This window comes from Brienomyrus brachyistius, chromosome 17 (assembly GCF_023856365.1).
Source record: "Brienomyrus brachyistius isolate T26 chromosome 17, BBRACH_0.4, whole genome shotgun sequence".
Taxonomy (NCBI): domain Eukaryota; kingdom Metazoa; phylum Chordata; class Actinopteri; order Osteoglossiformes; family Mormyridae; genus Brienomyrus; species Brienomyrus brachyistius.
In genome coordinates this window covers 10,050,060-10,073,635 of record NC_064549.1, presented here as the reverse complement: position 1 = coordinate 10,073,635, position 23,576 = coordinate 10,050,060, and the positions used below count along the sequence as shown (strand labels likewise).

General features: G+C 41.9%; 1 protein-coding gene across 1 annotated transcript; it reads right to left on the bottom strand.

Annotated features, from left to right (window-relative positions):
- Nucleotides 1–15,212: 15,212 nt before the first annotated feature.
- Nucleotides 15,213–22,718, bottom strand: si:dkey-202g17.3 (4F2 cell-surface antigen heavy chain). The gene is made up of 8 exons (XM_048981590.1): nucleotides 22,328–22,718; nucleotides 20,176–20,340; nucleotides 19,316–19,413; nucleotides 18,796–18,873; nucleotides 18,552–18,607; nucleotides 18,003–18,198; nucleotides 17,724–17,831; nucleotides 15,213–17,082 (listed from the first exon to the last, which is right to left on the bottom strand). The coding sequence occupies exons 1-8, from the start codon at nucleotides 22,716–22,718 to the stop codon at nucleotides 16,714–16,716; spliced, it is 1,461 nt and encodes a 486-aa protein (XP_048837547.1). The 3' UTR covers nucleotides 15,213–16,713.
- Nucleotides 22,719–23,576: the final 858 nt, after the last annotated feature.

The window sequence follows — 23,576 nt, the reverse complement described above, 5'->3', positions numbered from 1 at the left end:
CATTATTTCGTGCAAACAAATACAATTCTTTGTTGAGGAAGTTGAGAAACTTTTCATTGATTCTGTTTTCAAAACTCTTTATAATGATTCGATTTCTTTATAATGTTATTCAATTATATTTTGTATATATATAAAAAAACAAATACATGCTAATTGAATTACAGTAAACGTTCGGGGATGCATAAATAACCACAGGAAAACGGCTCCCTTCTTAGTTAAAGGACTGTTTGTGCTCATAGAGTTATAAATGTTTGTAGGACAATAGAAAATCAGTGCAGAACACTGTTAAGGCGCGAAAAGACACTCTTTTCCAAAGCACGAGGCCAGTACCTAGATACATGGGCGCGTTCTGGCAAGGGCAAGACGACCAGTTGCTCAGAGCGGCATCGCTGAAGGGGGGTGGCGCAGATTTAGTCCAGGGAAAGAAGTAAGGCGGAAACGCCACAAACTTCACCTTTCAAGCAGCGAGGTAGGCGTATGTTCATCTAGGCTGACCTTCCAGTGAGTTACCAGGAACAAATGCAAGCTAGTATTGGCAGAGCTGATTCTATGGACATTAAGAGCCCTCCAACACACTCTCTCCAAACACGGTAACGCTTATTTCCATTATTTTAGCGTAAAAACTAAATTAACAACATCTACGTAGTAGATTTGATAAACACAATTACGTTATTTCCACTTTACAGTGGGAAAAACAGAACACACAAATAAAGCAGATGTGTCCTTGCATTGTCCCATGTAATCAGCCCCACTGGGGGGCATCAGGCAGTTGCCTGCCTTGCTTGTCCTGTGCCTTCGCCTCCGGAAATTACAGTAAGAACTATACAAGTTACAAAGCATTGCGCTAACCTAACAAGAGAGCTATTGAAATCAAAGACAAATGCAAAAAAAACGAAGATCCACTGCCGATAAGTGATCAGCTAAAGTATTTATTTAAAGTGTTAATTGCTGCAGGCCAACATGGTAATTCGATACATATACAGTATATGCATTTTCTGCTGCTGCGTAAAAGGAGCAACGTCGGACCGTCTGCATGGGGATTATTTGTCCCAGAAGCTTTTACAGTTACATGCAGACCTATTTGTTTTATTGTCACCAGTATTCAGGAATTGTCAAAGGATAAAAAAACGCAGGGTGAAAATTGACAGTTTAAACAAGAGCGAAAAATGCTTGAGGCCGAATTAGGTCGCCGTTGGTGTTATAGGTACCCCATGCATGGAAGAGAAAGTCTGTGGGTGTATAGTGTGATAATAATCCTAAATTCATTTAATGATAATGATCAAGTTACCAACCGTCTCACCTTATTTGGCCTTTTCGCCCCCTACTGGAGTGGCTAAGATGCCACAGTTGAGTCTCTCGCAACTTGTTTACTGATGCCAAATCGAGATTAAGAACAAAATATTATAATCTGTTTTAGAGGCCAAGTAAGGTGACACTTAAAAGGAATTTGACTTGACGTTTCGCTCCAAGTCAAACAAGACAGAAAGCATTAAATATTTAATACTTTTATGTTTTTAAGTAAATTTTTAATACTTAGTAGTCATTAAAGAAAATACAGGTGGTTGTGTGTGTGTGTGTGTGTGTGTGGGGGGGGGGGGGGGGGGGGGGGGGGCAGTGTAATAGTATGTTTACAAGATTCACAAGTTCTACTCCAACCGGAAAAAAAGTTTGGACCGGATAAAGTACCCGGGAACAGCACTAAAGGGTTATTTATTTGTATGTTTAGTCTGAATGAAGTGTGCGAAAAGTATTTTAACATGAGCAGATCTACTGTAAATAACTGCTAAAGAACCGTTTAAGCACATAAGCAGAAAACCGGTTTTTAAATCAAAATCAAACATTTCAATATATACACTTTTGTTATTAACAGTTGCACATAATTTTGTTATAGCATTGTAATTTACCAGATGCGCACAAATAACAAGGATATTACGACGCATTTTGATCGTAAATTGCTCAAATTACAGACGTGGCTGTAAGGTAGTGATTTTAATAGCAGAACGGTTTGGCTAGATGGGCTACATAAAAAATATATTTTTTTCTGATTTGGCGGCAGAATTGTTAGATTATTTTAATTTTTTTCTCTCCTAATTAGTACTGCGTTTTTAATTCCTATTGACTGGCCCAGTGCCAGATTAGTGAAATGTAATACAACTGCGCATGTGCGGGAATGTAACCTATTCTTAAAAAGTGTGGGAAATTACAGGCGATTTTTATGCCAGTCTGACACTAAATTGCGTTTTCTTTTTCCAGCCTAACGGAACCACGTCAGACAAATTACTTTTATGAGGTTAGCTTTCTTTTGAGCAAGTTACTTAACGTAAACTCGTTCAATAAGATATCGATCTGTAGGCCTTTTATTGAATAAATAATGTATGTCTGAGTTGCGCGACGCCAGCCTCGTGAAGCATATAGCTAACACTGGGCTTGTTCTATTCACCCTATCGAACTCACTATAACGGTACAAAAAGAGGAATCGAGTGGCCTGCATGGGTTCAATCCTCACTCCTCATGGAGGAGCCTGAAGACGCAGACGGAAAGTAGAACATTTTGGGGGAATGCTGTCTGTCTTGTCGCCAGGAACTGTCTTGGCAGCACCTAATAACAACAGCAAACAATCTTAACAATACGACAATTATTAATAATAACAACAATAACAATAATGATAGCAAGAACAAATACAACAATTATAATATTAATAACAATAATAATAGAAAAATACGGCAAGCATTTAAAAAAAAGAATAACTCGAAGATTAACCCTAATAACAAAATCCACCATACCAGACCGTCCATGTTGGTCATTCCAAAACATGAAATCATTTAACTGCAGGAAACTAAGCAAAGCAGCTATTTGATTTATTATCTTGGGAGATTACACATGTGTAAGTTCCGTGAGAAACAACAGAAACAGAATACGGCAATAAATAAAATATTCATTTAATGTTAATCAGGACCGTCTGAATACTCAGGATTCCGAAGCGGAGAGGGGCCCGGAATCGGAACGTAAGTAACAGCCAGGCTGCTTTCTGGGTGCAATCGCGCACTCATACTTGCTGTAATCACAGCTACGCTTGATAATTCTATTTGGAAAACAAGAGAATAAATCGATATCAGGTCTTTCCAAATCAAACCACCCTGTTTGCCACATCACTTTGATAGTGAGAGAAACACTTGTGTACAAGGAGCAAGGGAAAAAGTTGGTGGGGAAGATGGTGGCGCAGGAGGTAGCGCTATCGTTCAGCTACTGGAGGGTTGCTGGTTTGAGTCCTGGCTCTTCCTGACCCCATCAAAGTGTCCTTGAGCAAGACACTGAACCCCGAATTGCTCCCGATGTGCAGGTTGGCACCTTGCATGGCAGCCTCCACCCCCGGTTTGTGAATGAGTGTGTGGATGGGTGAATGTGAGGCATAAAATGTAAAGCGCCTTGAGTACTCGTAGGAGTAGAAAAGCGCCATATAAATGCAGTCCATTTAGCAATAAATGTTGCAATTGTTAGTGTACAAACAATAATATAGTAACAATTAATATTGTCCAAACTTTAGAGGCATTTAAAAACGACTGACAGTAATACAGCGATATGCAGTGACCGGGTGTATTGACTAGGGTTCTGCACTCTGCGGGTTAGTCCTGCACATTTAAAGTGTTAAAAACCAAAAAATGGCTCGATGCGTAAAGAATGCAGACATTTAAGGGAGTGTTTATATTTTTTATATTAAAAATAACAGTAAAAACTATGATAGGAGTAGCTGACAAGAACAAGGCATGGGGAGTTTAGAATTTATGAACCCTTCTTTTTCAGTAAACGGCCAAGGAGGTATGATACATTGTTGAAGTATTTGGGAAAATACTGCTGGAGTGATATTTAATTTTAGAAGAATAAGTTATGGGCGGGCGTTTGTAGAAATTACTTTTATAAGGATGCATTCAGGTGACAGCTGTCCGGTCTGCCCCCCCCCCCCACTGGCCATATGGGAGTATAGCCCAGACAGGTCGTGACACCAGCTCAAATATGCAAAAATAGTTCTTCTTTCATCATGGGATTTGAACTAATCTACAACATTTTCATAATTCTTTTTTTAATAAGTGTCTCATTCTAGTACATTTATAATACTTCAACACTGGGACAAATGAGTAATAGCATTTAATCTACAGTTATGCTCACACAAAAACATAAAGATGGGGAAATTGTGGCACTATTCTGTTGTACAAAAAGTCAACAAAATATGCACTGTAGGGTGACTTCTAACAGCTTAACTGCAGACCACCAAAGGCCTCTTCCAGAGTAATTTAAAACGTCTTTATTGAACAACCAGAACGCAGTCGATTGAAGTCGATCACCTTCATGCTTCTGATCTTCTTCAGGGAACAAGTCACCACCTCGGAGACAAGCAAATGCAATAAGAAGCTCTTGTCTTTATAGCAGATTATTAGGGGGGCAAAGTTTGGTGCTGGCAACTGTAGGCCCTTGTTGAAAAACTATCCTGTCCTTCCCGTCAGTGTTTTTTTGGAAAAAAAAACACATAAAGAAAAACTCTTATTAATCATCTGCAGATTTAGTCTAATCTTGAGAAATAGTGGTTCTCCAGAGACTCTTATAACTGGAGTCACCGAACATTACAAAAGTACTGAACCTCAAAATGAAAAACTGCGAAAAGCATACTTTAAACAAAGCTGCATGTTTATTTTTTAAATAGTCCTGAATTAAACTTGGCGAGGATTCAAGTCTTGGTGTCATGGTTAATTTGTAGCAAATTTAAAGGACTGATAACTTAACTTGCCATTTGTTTCATAACCAATTCCTCATCCATAACCAGTTATATTGTAGAAGGTCACAGGGATGCTAGTCCATTGCAGGGCACAGACCCCCACAGTATCGTTCATGCAGCCTGACTCTGCTGCACCACGCTGGTACATTAACTCACCTTTGATTTGATTACAGATTACAATTTGGACTTAGATTCAGTTTTCTTAGTGTCACATTAGTCTATTGTACGATATACCGCCTGTAGCCTATTTTGGAATAAGCCTTTTCTCTTTCCGCAATTGGATTTTCATTAGCATCATGTTTTTTTTAAGTCACACATAACCTTTGTATTAGGAGTGTAACGGTAAACGTGTTCATACTGAACATTGTCCGGTAGGAATTTACCGTAATTTTTGTATACTGTTACACCCCTACTTTGCATACCAAGTGTCTTTAGCGCATGTCCTTTGTCATAAAATTAGAGGAGCGTGAGGATTTGCTAGCAAAAACGCAAAAACACATATTACCCCGCAACCCTGTATAGGACAAGCGATTACAGAAAATGGATGGATGAATGGAATGAAAATGCATATTTACTCTTGGTCCTGAAAAAAACACTCAATCGTATTTCTCATGTAAATCAAAACTTTCCTGTTCACTTCCCATCGTAGTTTGTTGCTGGGTATCTGGAGAGTTTGGAAAATAAAAGCAAACCCTTCTGCCCAAACAGCCACTAGGCCCCTTTAATGCATCCCTGCCAAAAATCCCTACACAGGAAACCTCTTATAGACTAAGAAATATGATCCTAACACACCAATGGCTGCCAGACGTTATGCAGCCAGCCTGCTTCTAACTCCCCAAAGCTGAACACACCTTGCTGACTGTATTTAACCCTGGGTGATAAGTCTAATTACGATAAGCTGTGTTTCATTGTTTAGGCATAAACACGGATTGTCATTTGCCACGGTAACATTGGATTAACTAAATCCAGCCATGGTACGCCACCACCTCCTGCCAAATCACACCTGTCTCTCTCACTCTCTAACTCATTTCCCCAAAACAGATTTTAAGTGTGGTACAAAATAGAATTTGGTAAAGTGAATCTCTGCAAGGAGACAGATGACAGTACTCCACCGCCGTGACATATGCACTATGTTCTTGCTATATTAGATAAATGGATGTGGATTTGAAAAAGAGCAATATCTGAATGTAAAACTCAGGAAACATATTTTCAGAGCCAAATACTGGACTGGTCATAAATATAAAGGATGCTCCATCCATCCATATTCCAAACCGCTTATCCTTCTGGGTGATGGGCGTAAAGGATGCTGACAAATATAAATATTAGTTATGAGTAGAAAATGTTTTAAATGTTTCCTGAAGCGTGATGTGGTGTCGCAATGGTTAGCGCATTGCCTCATCTCAGAAATTGCATGTATGCATATTTCCTGATGTGAAAGATCCACTTATTTTTCCTAGGAATTTCAGCAACGATATATATTCATCTTCCAGCAATGCATGTTATAAAATACGTGACTCTGACTGCAGGGTCCATTAACATTTGCCGATGAACAAGTAACACATCCAGAGCTGTAGTAAAATAGACTGAAACTGAGTGAAAAGGTAAATGTACTGTAAAACTAAATAACTGATAAAGAACGTAGAACTCGGTGAAATAATTGCTATGCATTTAATAATCAGTGAACCCTTTGCAATACAGTTGTTTCAGGTGCTTACACCATGTTTCTGCATATTGCCACACATTTCTCAACACTCTAAACACAGTTGTCTTTTTTCTAAGCCAGTGGAACAAGACTCTAAATACATTTGCTACAGTTTACACACCTTACAAATCCCTAAAACACACTGTGCAAAACACATGACACAGTGCTTAACCTCTGTGACAAATGCTCTTGATAAACTCTCTTACAGTATAATCTTCTGCTGATGCTAAGATAGAAAATGTTTACAGCTGAAAAGCAGTGAAATAACAGAGCCCCACAGGACAAACATTACAGATTTTTTTCTTAGCACTCTTCTGCCAGTACTTTTCAATTTGGAACATGACATTTTCAGCAAAGAGGCACGGAACTGATATATATAAAACTTCACAGGAAGGTTGCAGCAGATGGAATCAAACCATTGACCTCCAGTCTTGTGATGTTCATGGCCAAAACTAACTGCACTGTACTGTAACCACTAGGTTACCAAAAGTGCATTCTACACTCTGCACAATATCTTTATAGTTTTTTTTTCGAAATGCCACAAAACACTAACAGCTTAATTTACAGCTTTTCTGAATCGCTAAAACACATTTCCTAAAATTTCCTCTCCTTTTCTCAAAGCACTAAGCACAACCCCTAAAATTCAAGCTACACTCACAAAACCTTTGACTCGTCGTGCAAAATCAAACAATCTTCTCAAAACTATATTATCTTTGCTCAAAAGCAAACACTGCTTTCAGGTCATACATCAAGCCGGTCGGTACATAAACGCTACTGGGCAGTCATGTTGCTGGCATGTAGAGAAATATTTACTGAAGATGTGGTCTTTTGCATGCTGAGCTGTTTTGGGAACCAAAAGACTATAGTAAGACTATAGTAAAAAAAAAATCGTTCTGTACCAAAAATTGCATACAATTTGTATACAATTATACTAAACTGATATGTAAAGTATTCGGCCCTCCAAAAAGTTACTGTAAAGGACAAAGTAGAAAATCCAGATGAGAGGGATATTACAGTAAAATGTTGTGCAACTGCCAAGTCAGAGTCAAGGAAAAATGTTCATTTAGCCTCATCACCATGTCTCAGGGCTGGATCAGAACAGAGAACTTTGTCTACATCACAGGAAATGTTCTCCCTTGCTGGGTGATGCGGGAACCGTTTGAACCTTGACGTTGAAATTCAACTCACCTGTGGCACTTACACTCTCATCCGGCACGTATTCTATGTTCAAGTCACTCTTTGGCTTCTACTCATGTTTAGCAACATGTGTCAACAGTTTTCAGTCATTGTCTTTAAGTGATTAATACTGTGCACTGGCTGTGCTTAACATCACCATGTCCACCATGGTGCAAAATGTGCTTTGATGATTGAGAATCTGTTTAAAGTTTTGCGAAAAGGGCGACTCAGGTCTGCGATTTGTGCCTAAGTAGGTGAGCACTGTTTAAAGTTTCGCCAAATGAGTAACTGATTCAAAAAATTAGTTTTGGCAATTTGCAGTTTTGTTCCAGGAGTGAGGAAATAGTGTTTTAGATATTCAGAAAAACTGTAACACCTGTAGGCAACACATTTACCAATTGTGCAAACTGAATGCGCATTCTTTGCGTTACACTCAGTGTGTAATTTTATAACATTTTTTTGTGTCCTGTCCGGCAGCTTTAGGAAGCAGAATCATGGTCTGAATGCACTGCTGTGCCAAACGTGTTTGCTTTACCATGGGGGGCTCAATAAACTCTGTATAGGCCCCTCATGTCGATCGATTTCTTTTTATGTTATTTATAAATTTTATTTTTAGCACATGTAAAATATTGCAGTGGCTGAGCTGACCGAAGAGGAGAGACAGATGGAGGGAAAAAGAGAGAAAAAAAAAGAAAAGGAGGAGAATGTGAGAGAGATAAGCTAAGAAAGATAGGAGCGAAGTAGGAAGCACATAACAGGCAGCCAATGGCTGCATCTGTAAAGGAGAGAGAAAAAGGCAAAAGATCAACAGCAGCTGAAAGAAACGCAAAAATGGATAAATACATAAACGCAAACAAAAATAAAGAATAAAGAAAAAAATAGATATACAAACATACAAAATTGTGTGTGTGCGTTTGCAGGGGTGTGTATAAGCGTGTGTTCATGCATGTTTATCAGTGTAGGTGAGGTGTGCGGGCATGTGGTAGGACTCAGGCATACAAATGGACTTGATGTCAATGACGTGACTAGAGCACATTTATACATGAATGCATGAGAGAGCAAACAAGAGGCAGCTGGATTGAGAAACACAAGAGCAGCAACGAGAGGTAAGTTGTAAGACAAACGATTAATGTGTTTTTTTAATCGTACAGGGAAAAGGAAGCGGCGTTAGGACGACAATAACTGATGAAACCAAAGTGACAGTCCATCAGAGTGATAGCATTGGAGGGTGTATGATGACCAGTCCCACCAATGTACTCGTATACGCCTGTTACAGGCAATGAAGGAGTCATGTGGAGATCAACCAGGGGTCAAGTCAGGCTTGGATACGGCCCTCCAAGTGATCCTTCCCATGTTACCTACTTCAAGGAAACACCGCATGTGATGTGGATGTAGTCTTATGACCAGACTCGCAAAGAAGGCAAAATTTAGCCATGATTATTTCTATTCCTTGTTTCTAGCGCACAGGTTTAGCTAGCAAGCCTGGGTACTAGATGAAACCAATAAATCCAGCAGCACAAATATTGTTAGTGTGTTTTGACGCAATGACTTCATGCTGAAATGGTTTAACTCCAGCAGACTCATTCCGCTCAGTCCCAGATGGGCTGAATGGTCTGTGGCAGATGAGAGGAGTCCTGCCTCGTCCTGATGTCCATACATCAGTAGGCGGCAGCTGCAGTGTTTTTAATATCGTCTTATTCTCCCTTCCTTCCTGGAGTGGTTCAGTGTGGGGCCCTAGTTATTTTATGACATTTGTGAAACGTTTATTTTTTCGGAAATTCTAAGGAATACTGCTGTGTGTTCTCTGCATGTCCTAGATATTTTTCGATATAATATTACTGAAACTCAAGAGAAGTTGCTTGAATGCTTGATTACTTGTCCCATAGTTCTATTCCGCCTCTCGGGATGTCACACCCAAAAAAATACTCAATTGTTGGCGTGGAGCATCCAGAATTATGGCATAATTTTGTGTGTAGCTTCGTTGTGTCACAGAATGACAATAAAGTTCTTGAACGGCTGGAGCTTTCTGGGTTAACATCGATGAAAGCAGTGGTGTTTATCGATGCTTATTGATGCTTGCGATGCAACGTAAAAGACCGTATCCACAGCGAACATGTTTCCCTACATGCCAGCCACCGCTTTGACTGCCATTGTTTTCATTGTTCCGCTTAATGTGTAATGACTGCTCAGCAGTGTCTATGTATTGATTGGGTTTGTGTGGCATCTGAAAGCAAGGATAGAGTCGTTTCGAGTGGATTGTTGGTTTTGTAAGATGAGTCAAAGGTTTTGCGAATGTAGTTTGAAAACTGAGTTTTCTGTTTACTCTTTTGAGAAAAGGATAAAAGGTTTCGGGAAAAACACACTATAAAATCAGAAAAAAAAACGTATTACTGTATTTGCACACTTTCTTTTAAGTGCCAGCCAGCTGTGTTGTGAGAGACGCTGTGTAAAACGAACGGAATTGATCATCGTGTTTAGATGCTTCATCTCAATATAAATCAGCGCGAATAAGCATGACTGCCTAATGTGGCACAGCTGCGTTCACTGAGACAATTCTGACTGACGTGTTCCGTGCCGCAGTAAGACAGGGGTGTGTGTCACACAAATTCGCTGCCACAGAGAACTGTGACACACTATCCGGGCCTGGCAGGCGCTCAGAGGTGAGAGGCAGAGGGTGACGAGGAGTGATGCGCGCGGGGGGGGTGGTTCCCCTCCCTTCTCCTGAAACTATGTAATCGACAGACCTTGAAGGACCTTGAAGGACCTGGTACCAGCTCAATGGCCTGGTGGTCCAGCTTCATACCCATAACTTGGATAATCAGGTATGTATCAATCGCATCACCCGCTCTAAAAGCCTCTAAAACATGTCCATCGAGTCTGGCTAGGTCACGTAAGAGCAAATATCTTAAGGGTCAACAATTTAAAGCACGTCTAGGATGACAGCGATATGTTCCAGGGCAGGGTGCAGTCAGGTGACAGTCCTCTCATTTACTCCATGATAGTGGGCCTCCCTGCCCCACCAGCCCGGATCTCACTACACTCCCACAGACCCAACATGTCCTTTGGCTTCCGCTTCCTCGCAGGAACAGCTATTCTGATATCTACGTAGGTATCACAGATTCTGACTTTGCCATCTGTGAGATGTAAATGTGACAGGTTGCCGTGCATCATATTTTTTTCAGTATTAGATTAGATTCATCTTTATTGTTTTTGTGCAGAGTGAAGATAAAGAGCCAATAAAATGCAGTCATTGTTTAACCCGGTGCAAATAAAATATATTTATGCACAATGAATTACAGATAAATTGTGAATATAAATGTTTTTATAACCAGTCTTACTCTATCCACTGCAGCTCAGTTGACATGTATGTATTTAAGCCCTAACTAAAGTCCCCGGTGGACGATTTGGGTGAGATGGGTGAGGTAGGAATACAAAATCAGTTGTTTTCCATTTATAGTTGTATAATGTAACTTAATTCTGTGTGTGAATGAGATCGGGAGCAGTGACCCAAAGTCTTGTGCCTTGAAGCAAGGGCATGTTTTAGAATAGCAGCATAGCAGGGAGGACAAAGGCTGACAGAGTTAGAGGACACCCTCGCGCTAGCTAGTCTTTCTCTCAGAAAGTGGACAGATTCATTAATCAGATTATTCTTTTGTTTAATTAAAGAAGGCAAAAAAAAATTTAGTTGTCAGCCGACAATTATTCAGCTATTAAACTGAAATATGGCTGAAAATTTCCCGTCTGCTTGTCCCCCCTGTCTCCGGTTCCCATAGTACCTAAAAGGGCCCATTCAAGTGTTTATTTACTCTAGATGGGAGAGAGATGCAGTGGAAAACCAACAGTAATGAGGGTGCAGTCCCACGTCCAATGCCCGCCTTCCATCAGTAGGGCAGTGTCATAGACTGATGTGTTGCGGACCAAGTTGTATTCTCTGAAGGCAGTGGCCTCTTTCAGCTGGACAATGTGCCACGACACACTGCAAAAATTGTTCGGGGATGGTTTGAGGCCCATGGAAACAAAGAGTCAAGGTGTTGACTTGGCCTCCCAGTTCCCCAGACCTCAATCCGATCGTGCGTCTGCGAGATAAGCTGGAAGAATCCAGATCCCTGGAGACCCCACCTCTCAAGGTGCACTTACAGGACTCAAAGGATCTACTTCCAATGTCTTGGCACCGGATACCACAGGACACCTCTAGAGTCCAGACCTCCATGGGTCTGAGCTGTTTTAGTGGCACAACGCAGTATTAGGCAGGTGGATTTAAAGTGATGACTGATCTTGTGTATCTACCCATTTTCCATAATCGCTTCTCCATGATAGGGCTGCAGTGAGTTTGGCGTCCCAAGAAGCACAGGACAGACACAAGAACGGGAGTCACCTTGAATGGGAAGCCAGTCCCTTACAGAGCACACACACACACACTGTAAACTGGCGCAGTTTACAGATGTCAGTTCACTGGAATTGATGCTGTTCTTGGATGAAAATATGTCCCATAACATCATTGCATTATATACTTTATGGATAATCTGGCAACTGACATCTTTCCCAAACTAAGCTCATTAATCACAAATTTCCTTCCAGACCAGATCTGGCACGGATGTAAACAGCCGCATCTGTTTTTCTTTTACTCAAATTTGTTTTGAAAAAAAAAATAGACCCGCTCAGAATTCTTCTGTCTAGGACACAGTTCTGGTTCTTTTTCATATATAAATAGAACCGCTGTAACAGAGCAGTAAATGGGACACAAAAAGTAATTAAGCTAATTAATAACCAATGCAAGGAACTTCCTGTCCCCAAAAACATTTTTTTTTTTTAAAAAAAAGTGAAAGCAGTGAAAATCATATTCTAGGAAAATATGGCCAATATTTTTATTTATGGCCAAAAAAAAGTTATTTTTTTGTTTGTTTTTGTTCTTGGCAGCTACATTTTGATTAAAACCATGAATTCTTCTGTACAAAAGGGAGGCGAGCGAAAGGAATTTCAACTGCATGAGCGCAAACCGAAGGACATACTGTACAGCACCATGCTGTCCAACCCCCCAAATTCAATCATCTAATTTGCCTGTTTATGTGTATGTGTAACCTTGACCACCAGCATAGCTTGTTCGGCTAATCAATACCTCATTAAGTTAAATAACTCATTAAGTTAATTAAATGAGAAATTTTCGTGCACCACCAAGAAGGGCTTTGGGATCCGAACCTTTGCTATCCCGGTCATCCAAGGTCCAAGATATCAGTTTTGGACAAATGGAAAACATTATTCTTAGGTTTCATTGAATTATTGTGTTTTTATTTTCTGGAGCAAATACTCACCTACTGCCCAGACACCATTTCCTTTGACTGCCTTCGGCTCATTATCGCGTTTGGTCACAAGCAAAAAAAGTTTGGGCGAAATTTAAACCCGCGAATTTAATACATGAATTTCTGCCTGTATTACATCTTACATATTACATATTACATTTAATGAACATATGCTGTAGTTCAGCTCATTTCCAGAACCAAGATCCAAGTCATGGATTAAATATGAGCCCCAAACATAAGCAGCAGTCAATATGGGGAGGACCGGGCAAATAGCCGAATCCAGATCACTAGAGAGAGAGAAACCAGCACAAGCAGGGGTGAGACGTGGAAAGCAGGTCATGAAAGAAGTACTCAGCATTCTAAAGCTTATTGCGGCCGTCTTTGAATAAACACAGTAAAAACCCATTTCCTTTCCCCTATCTATTTCACATTAGAAATGTACAACAAGATGCTGGTTGCAAAACGGACTTGAAACTGCTGAGTTGTGGTTCATCGCTTAACGTCTTGTCTTGGTGGTTTCCCGACACACGCACACCCCATCTCCCGCCTCCGCGTTACAGCACTGCTGCTAAAGATCCCCTCGGTAGACAATTCCTCCGAAGTCAGAAGCTTTGATTTATAGTCCTGCTGTAAGACGATGGGTGTTTCTGCCTGACTTACAATGTCCAAAAAAATGCGTTCAATGAGCCAGATTTTTACCCATAATTTGAAATTTCATAACACTGTTGTTTTCATGACATCACCCTCGCATCCTGTCACACCCTCCCTCATCTCTTCACATAATCCCTCATCCCATTACGTAATCCCTCATCCCATCATATAATCCCTCATCCCATTACGTATTCCCTCATCCCATTACATAATCCCTCATCCCATCACATAATCCCTCATCCCATTACTGGTCAATTCCGGATTTAGGGCCTGCGGTCTTCATTTCATCCCTTCCCAGGAAAATGGTGACTAGATAAACACTGTCAGCACCAGTTATGGTGGTCTGTTTTTCTGATATCATGATCTGAAAATATCTTAAGGAATCAGTGACTGTTTTATTGACTATTATATGCACTAATGTCTCAAGCGTTATTTTTTCATATTTGAACAATACTCTTATTATTATTGAATAGTCAATATCCATCTGTTCGTCCATCCATCCATTTTCCACAGCTACTTATGAAGAACAGGACTGCAATGATCCTGGAGCCTATGCAACCTGCCCCTAAACTGGATACTTGGGGTAGGATGATGGCAGAACACAAGTGATAGTTTGCTTGGCTGTGTTGGTCTTGTGTTTTTGTGATGCAACATGGATGGATGTTGCTTAATATCTGAGTAAGGGAGCGAAACATCATACAGTATTTGAAGAGACATGAGTGTTTTAACCGCATGTGATGATGATGTGGCTCCTGGGTGACTTCCAAACTTGTCAGAAATTACTGGAACTGTCTGGTGCTCTTACAGTGTTTGACAGGTGTTCCACATCCTCTGGCTGTTTGCCATGTGATTTTGCCATTTCACTAAAGAGGTACACTCACATTCATCTCTTGACTAAAATCATTTTCGCTGTCAGTTTCCCAAAACAAATTACAAGCAGCATAGAGGCAAGAATTATGTTATAAACAGGCACCTGCAGCTCTGGGGCTGAGAGACACGCTGAATGACGTGATGTCGTTATTTTTTCTGTTGTTTGATTTAAGTTTAATGGCCTAGTCCCCATTAGGCTTGTTATCGATCACTATCTATGTGTCTGGTTTCTGAATCCGTAGCTGTGCATTTGCCATAAGAAACATGTAGGAATTTGATTTCGTCTCCAGGGTTATTTTGTAGACCTGTGACAGACTAGGAAATTTCCAGGCACAAGAGGATGATGCAGGGTTATTTTAACATCGTAGCATCTTAAAAGGCGATGGTCAGGACCAGATGCATTTTGCTGCATCTACGCAAATTTTAATTAACTGAATATTACTCTGTCGTCGATCAGTACTTGAGCATTTGATCTGCATCTTGGATCAGTTGCCATGGCTTCATTAGACCGATGTTAGGAATCGATCTATATGCTTAATGTGTAACGATTACAGTGTTCACGTCGACTAAAAATATGAATTGCATAAATATACTTTTACAACAATACAGTGAATTGCATTGAACATACACTGATAAAAATGACCTAGTTATAATGCTGATGGAGGTGAGAATAAGTAGCCCAGATATGATTTACAACTGCATGTTTTTATTTTTAATTGGTTAATCTGTCTAAAATTCATAAAATCTCCACATACAATATATAATTTAGTAAACAACTTTGATTTGATTGTTTTCGATTGATTTTCTATCGTATCAGACAAACATACAACCCCTAAGAATTCAAATAAAACGGAAGCCGACTTAGAAGTTGATAGTAGCTGAACATTGACATGCAGGACGGCCAACATGCCTCACAGCCAGATGTGACATGTGCAAGGCCCTAGAAAAGAATGCAGTGCCAGTGGCCAGATGGTCCTTGGTTCAGATCCCAGGGTAGGCAGAGTTGGGTCACCATTGTCCTGAAGCAAAACCCTTAACCCCAATTCCTCCAGGGACTGTCTCACCCTGCTTTGGATGAAGACGTCTGCTAAACAAACGTAATATCAGAGCTGATGAGCATCTTGTTGTGGATCAAATACCTTTGAGTCACTGCTGTTTTGTCCTCTTTTTTCCTATTTTCCCCTCTTTTTTTTCCTTCATCCTTCCTTTGTTCCTTTAACAAAACACGCTGAGAAGCCCCAAGTCACTGGGTCTAAAGACAATTAATGAAAACTCTAAATAAGTTAATGGCAATTCTTGAATAAATAACCTTCGGTTAGTACCAGCTTTATTATTTCATAGAAACAGCGCCGATGGCTAGTTTATGTGATGTAAGGAGTAAGAGATTTAATGTAAGCTGTTTGCTGCATGTCCAGCAGACAATTAAATAAACATTTAGGTAAATGATTTTCTTCAAAAAAGAACATGCTCATTTGGAAGGTTATATGCCAAATAAAATTAAAGTATAGCAATGGGCTTAGGTTTGGATAAAATGTTAAACTGCCTGGCTCTCTGAAGTTAGTCAAAGACACAGTACTAAGTAAAAATATATGTATGCACTGAATTAATACTGAAAATGACATAAATATGTATCAATAAATGTCCCATTTACACAGCAAACAAATAAGCTGCTGATAACACACAGTTTTAGGGATCAGAGTTTTCAGTAATTTATCTGTAGGTCTGCATGATCCCATCCCCAATACTTCAGGTACCATGTCTTACATATTTGCTTTTTACATTTACTTAGTTTAGTAGAACACTTATATCCAAAGTACATGTTTGAGAACAATGAGTCAGCCAAAGGCTTGGCCCAAGGGCCCAATGGAACAATCGGTCTGCTGATGCTGGGATCTGAACCAACAACCACTTAATCACAGCAACAGCATCCTAAGCATTTGAACCACAGAGCACCCCAATGCATTTAGCTGGGATGATGTTATATCCATTTAGAAGTTATGTGTCATCAGTCAGCGTATCTTATAAATATCTGCCTGGATGCAATCATGTGACAAATCTGCTTTTGTCACCCTCATCGCACAGTGGCACAAATAAACGATATGTCATGGGTAAGTGCTGCCCTCTTGTGGTCATTTGAGGAATCAAACTTTCAGCAAAACAGGAAAAATGCAAATACGCAGCTTTAAAATGTAAGGCTCGGGTAAGTATGCTTCTTTAACGAATGATGCAGCTTAGGTGAAGCATCCAAACTAAAATTTAATTACCACTGCCTCCCAAGGTTGAAGCTGGAGTCTTTCAAGGACACAGGAGCCCAGGCGACCCAGTCCTGTGCTGACCAGGAAAACTCCGTCGGCGGGGAGGCTGTGGACCCCGCTGGGATCCAGGCCCTGGATGTCCGGGCTCAGGTTGAGCAGCACCAAGATGCGCGTGCAGCTCCACGAGCTCAGGAAAGCCAGGATGGGGGGCGACGGGGGAGGGGCAGAGCCGGCGCCGGTTTGGGATGAGTTACTGAGGGAGAGGAAGGTGAGGTTCCCAAGGAGCAGAGCCTCCTCTCTGAAGCGTAATTGGCTGAGGGAGCGAAAGAGTGCTGAGTCTGTGTGTGCAGGTCTTCTGCGGACCTGTGGGAAGCCGAGAAGGTCTGAGACTCACAGATGGGCACCGTCAGCATAAAAGACAAACTCGAACAGAAGTATTACATTCATCCCCATGGGAACCTGGGCGGCTTTTCCATTTCCCATCCTGCTCTCTATGAAAGACATAGACACAGATATATATGTTGGTGAGAGCAAGTTTTGTGGTCTGAGCCTGGGCCGGTCAATCCTATAGAGGACATAGGCGGCCGCCTAGGGTGCGAATATCTGAGGGGGCACGGACTCGCCAGTCAAATTCACTTTGCTTCAGATAGGGGGCGCCAGTGGCCGAGTAGCCAGCGCCCAGTAACCGTGGCGCTATTGGGGTTAAGGGTCCAAGCTCAAGGGCCCGAAGTTGATATGACCACTCTGTAGGCTAAGGAAGAATTCCAGATATGGACTCAACGGAGACATTCCTCAGCCGAGAACCTGCCTGTGTGTTCTTCTGTCTTTACCAGACTTTCCTTAGGCCTCAAACCCCCAACACTAAGACCCATCCTCCTCATAGGGTGTGAATCTGGCAGCACTGTCCTCATAGGGCCAGTTCGAACTGAGTGGGTGGGTCCATTAAATGACACACAAATCTGTACATCTATAAATAAAAGGCAGACAGTGACAGAACCACAGACCTGCGACGGGCTGATGTCGATCCCATAGCTGATCACCGGAGTCCCAGGCAGAGTCATCAGAAGCACCATGAGGACATTTTGCAGCTCTCCAGGCAGCACCCCCCCGACCTACGGCCATAATGTGACCTCACTGACAGTCCGTACCCATTACCTGCTTATTCCATTCATCCATAACTGCTTACGCAATTCCTATATCCACCTATTAAAAAGCAGACATCGTTTTTCTGAAGCGGACCATGCAGGAGTCAAAACAGTAAAGAGTTTCTTAAATCTCCCCACCGTCCAGCTAGGCCATTCTCGCTGGGGTCTTAGCAGGAGCGTCTCCATGGCAACCGCGACATCCTGCGAGGAAAGCGGCCGAGGCGACGAGGGAAGGAAGGATCTTGTGATCATGTCCACCAGCGAATGGTTGCCCACAGGATCAGAGACGTTGTGCCGTGGGCTGGTCTCTTCTGCCTTGCTCACCACAAGAATCCTGAACGTGGCAAAAAACGGAGGGATGTGGACAGCTGAAGGTGAGGATGCTCTAAGTAGCGGAACAGCGGCAGCACCAACCTACTGAACGCCATCTCTCTGTCCTCCTTACCTGCACGCTGCTTTGGACAAACATCCGCCAGATATAAATGTAAATGTAAAATGATTCTGCAAACCAAGAAAGATTTCAGGCGGTATTTCTTTTCTCTCTCTCTCTTCTCGCATTTCCTTGGCATCAGTCACACCCTGTATTTGTTTTCATTAAACACATTCAAAAGTGCCCACATTTTAAACTGCAGGGCTTCCAAGTCAATAAATACACTCCCGAATTAAAAGGTCATTGTGAACGAGTACCTCTCATTTTCCTCTTGACTTAAGTTCCGCATGAGCCCTCTCCATTCCAACAGCGTCTGTGTGTGGGGGGGGGGGGGGGGGGGACACACACAGAAAACCTGAACTACACAGAAAAGACCCTCATACTGCTTCTGGACGTTCGAAGCGAACTTGATTTCGGAGGCACTGAAGTTTCTAGTTTTTGCTGCTGCAGCTGATGCGTGACAGACGCTTGGCGCTGTGCTGCTCCCCCCCGTAGACCCACATGCACTGAATACGCTGCGTCTGTGTCACAGATGCTGAATCCTCCGACGCCTTGTTCCAACCAAAACCGCAGGCCAGGCTGTGAACGAAACCGATGAACGATTAACACGGTTATTGTGGAATATGTTGTGCTAGGTTCGTGTAAACATGCTACATGTGCCGGCAAAAGCTGCCGGTGAGCCCTGCCAAAGATTCGCTACAAGAATCGCTATGTTTCAACACTTTATTGAAGAAGAAACAGGCATCCAATAATCCAAGTTGCTGATTCAAGTATTGTAAACATTTGTAAACATTATGAACCATTCTCCCTGCGTCTTACTGGTGCCTCCCCCCCCCCCCCCACCACAAAAAAAACACCCACACCACACTCAGGCCTGTTTATGGAAACCTAGCTTGTGCAGCAATCCACCTTCAAATCTCAAACAAAAAAAGCTAGACTTTATTTGTGCAGAAAAAGTATTAAAAGTGATTGCTAAACATTGTAATGTTTATTACAGATCTCCTGACAATTTTGCAGTTACCAGTACTGGGTTTGTGCTCTCTTCTGTCTGGTCACTTGAGTTGAGGGTGCTTGAGTCTCTAAAGTCCAAATCACAGAGGTCCAACAAGATTCTCATATCTGAGTGAGAAGATGGACACCACTATGGGGTTCTCTCGAAATTGAAATGCACAAACATATTTGCACCACTGTCTAATGGGACTTTCCATGGACTGTAACTACAATGAGTTATTTTGAAATTAAATAAAACATTGATGGGAGTTTCACTTACACAAAAATGTTCTGAGGGCAGAAGGAAGAATGACTGATTCAGAGAGATAACCAGTCTGATTGTAGAGGAGGTTGATCCAAGGCAGGACCAACCAATCAGGTGTCTTAGTCCTGCCTCTCCCGTTGCTTAGATCCACCTCTTCTACAATCTGATTGGTTATCTCTCTGAACCAATCGTTTTTTTCCTTCTGTACTCAGAATATTTTTGGTGTAAATACAACTCCCACAAGTAAATAAAACTCAGTATAGTATTAAAAATGAAAGGTGTTTATATTTTACTTTCTTCAAGGGCAGAATGTCCTAACATGAATCAGTTACATGCCTCTCGTTGCCCACAAAATAAATATGTGTCCAGGTTTTGGTTCAGCCACTGGCAACCCCATTCCGACACCTAAAACGTCCGTCCAGAATGTTTTATTCCTGTTCACCTGATGTCTGGATTTTGAGTTCAAGTGTGCCACTCTGACCATTTGAAAGAGTAAAATGTATATACATACTCACATGTACACAGAATATACTGTCACTTTTTATTTATATCCTTAAGCCGGTAGTGGCCCAATGGGCTATTTTAATTCCCAAAATGCAATGCCTGTCCAAGCATCTATCACTCACCTGATTTATGGCCCTCAGCAAGCAGTTGCTGGAACTGGGGAAGTGTGCCCAGGGACGCGTTGAGCTTCATGATGGCAGGAGCAGGGAGCCCCCTGGGAAAGAGGCCTTCGAGTATCAGGGCTCCCACACCCAGGTTGCGCAGGTAAGGCAGGCGGTCACGCACCTCTGCCAAAACAGCACGACATTTACGCACGAGGTGCTTAATAATCCAAAAGCCAGTTTCGATTACTGCACACGTGTTTATGTTCATGTGACAAGCATGTAATATGTTGTATTGTGCAAAAAGATTCTTGCAGAGGTTTCCTGTCATTTGAACGAGGAATTAACCAAGGTTTGTATATGTGTACTAGGACCCAAACTGTGATACCTTTTTAAAGGGAAATTTCTATAAAACAATTTTGTAAGTTATTCCATCCTTTCACTCTGCATTTACTTTTTATAATTTGGCAGACATTTTTGTCCAAAGTGATGTACGAGTAATACATTACAACCATACAGCTGACAAGAGCCAGCTAGAGAACCAGTCCGAACCGGTTTGACGACAGATGTACATGTTAGCTTTTTAGTTGATTACAAACCTTATATATATTATAGGACTAATGCCTTTAGTGTCACTGCAGTTCATTTCATTGGTGACCGAGAACATAGTGTGTGAAATGTGGAACATAATCATCTCCAGCAAAGCCATACATTGCAGTCCATGGTTCCTGTAGACCTGTCATTTGCAACAGCTACAGTGCTGAACATCGAAAGTCAAAAGAAACGCCAAAGCATCACCCAAGTAAGTCTGGGCCACAGTTAGATCAGGTGCAAACTGAAAATGAGGGATAATCGCAGAAGGAGAAAATTACGAATAAATCAAGAGGGAACACCAGGGAACACCAAGACTAACACTCAGACCGCAACTCAAAAAAGTGACACAAGACCTCACAACAAGGAGAGTAACCAGGGGGTTTAAGTAGTTACGGGGAACATGGCACGAGTGCATGTCATTACGGACAGGAATAGTCCATTATTACTCAGGAGAGGGGGATCCTTGGTGTTTTCGAGGGAATTCTGGGGGATTACATGGTCTGAGAAGGTGTGAGAGCAAAAACGTCACCAGGCAAGGAAATCCCCACTTCTGTGTTAGCTGGAGTGTTTCCTGGAGTTTCAAATAGCACATATCCTAGATATCCACCCCAGGCCTCCTCAGACACTCTCGGCGTAACCTACTTTCCCATATCCCAATAAATTAAATCAGATGTGTTTCATAGTAAGAAATGGCAGTTTGCAAAGACACATGGGGAGGATTCATTTTAGTCTTCTGGACCACATTTCACTGGCGTAACCAGCCTGTCATTTTGCTTGCAATTCTATACTGTGTAGCCACAGGCTTAAATGTCATTACGGTTCTTCTAAATCTGTCTGTTAGAAGCAGTTTATTAGCTGGTGAAGTGATGCGATTCTCTTGATGTACAGAGTCCATTAATATGCCAGTGACGAGTGGCCTCTCTTTACGTAACGCTGCCTATATCTGCTGTGTTACTTCCTGGATTTTGCAGTTGGTCTCGAAAGAGCGACCTGGAGTGATGCCAGTACAAAGTTCTCCCTGAACTCTCTTACCTCTCTGCTATTGTTCAGTGAATTAAAGTTAATTCCTTTTCACCGTAGAACTTTCTGTCCTTTTGCCAGGTAGGCCTGTGCTAAAATGGGTCTCATAAAGGGGGCTTGTTTTTACCATTGCCACCTCCCCCCACCCATCAGGTCAACATTTTTTTCCATCTCCCAGGAGCGCTGTAAAGGGGGGTAGAGTTAGGGGTCCCTGAGGGGCCCTAAAAGATTTGGAGCTTAATTAGATTGGCCTGGGTTGGGAGGGCCAATATAATGTTTTTATGTGGCTCAAGATTTTTCGCAGCACCCCTGCCCTCACCAAATTAGCAGGGGGGGCCGCAACATAAATATCCCAGGCACCTCTGACCGCGTTAATGTGCCTCTGCTGATAGGTACCAGTTTTTGTCATTTTCTTAGACATCTGAGTTTTTTTTTAAATGGGGTTTTGAGGCACCCCAGTGACAGTAGAGTAAAGCAGGGAAAAAATCCATGTTTGCTGTCTGGCATATAGTGTGTGCTATACTCATCCCCCCCCCAACACACAATGCTAGTTACTCACCGTTAATCGCCCTCGCGCCTGTATGCCCAGAGTCTAAGAACAGGGCTACCTGTAGCCGGCAGAAGGGCGTCCTCTGCCACCAGCGTAGACGTGGCACCACGGGGTTGGGGCTCTGTGCGATGACGACAATGGCCACGCCTACCATGGCCAACCAGCCGACCCAGAAGAGCGACCCGACGAGGGCGTGCAGCCTCCTCCATCCAGGGCTCCCCACCGCCAACAGCAGCTCCTTTTTATTCATGGGTGCCGCGTGAAGCCGGGAATTCAATGCGATGCCTGATATTAGGAGGGGGACCGTCTCAGACCCCCCCGGATCGCACGGGGTCGAACCTGTGACTCTCCTGGCTGCCATGCTGCCAGAGCTGGGGTCACCTTCTACCCCCAGTGACATTTTCTCTGAGTGAAGCTGGGAAGAAGGGAGCCAAAGGCAGTAAAAGTGTGTTAAAATCAAATACTCCATGAGGGATATTAATTACTCATAATTAATAATTATCATTCATAATTTGATTGATTGTTATTAATATCTGTTTCAATTAGAAACACAACAGTGACTTGCCTGCAGGTCAATTTCAATATTTGATTTTTAATAAGCATTTAACCAGAAACTGAAACTCGTAAATACATTTTAACTTTCTTTACAGACTTTTATTGCAGTATGATTTTGTGTTTCTTATTACGGAACGTAGTATCCATACACTACATGATCAGAATTTAGATTTTTATTAAATGAATTTCATTCATATGAATGAAAAACAATGCATTGTTTCTTTAACATAGTGAATATATGCAAAGGTACGCGTTTTTATCCACTAGCAAAGTACAGATCGCAACTGTCCACTATCTTTTCATTTAGTTAAAATTTCTGATCACTCTTTATTCTAATTTTTCTACCGCAGATTGATTTTATTCCGTGACATTTTATTCCTTACGTAATAATTCATAGAGACACAAAAATCCCAGTAGTACAAAACAGGGTATGAATTAGGGCCACTTATCTATAAACTTTACGGTAATTACTCAGTACCTGGTTTTCTGCAGAATCTGGCTTATCTTCTGGTTTTCCCTGTTGTTTTGCGCTCTCTGATCCCACCCTTGTCTTACTCTTTTGTGATCACCGTGGGCTTGCATTTGCCCTTTATATCAAACATGAGAGTTAGCACGGACGTGTCAGCGGCCGCCACACTTCGCTAAGACATTCTGCGGACCGTGCGCTGGCCCAGCTTCATGCTGCCTGATCGCGGTTCCGGGC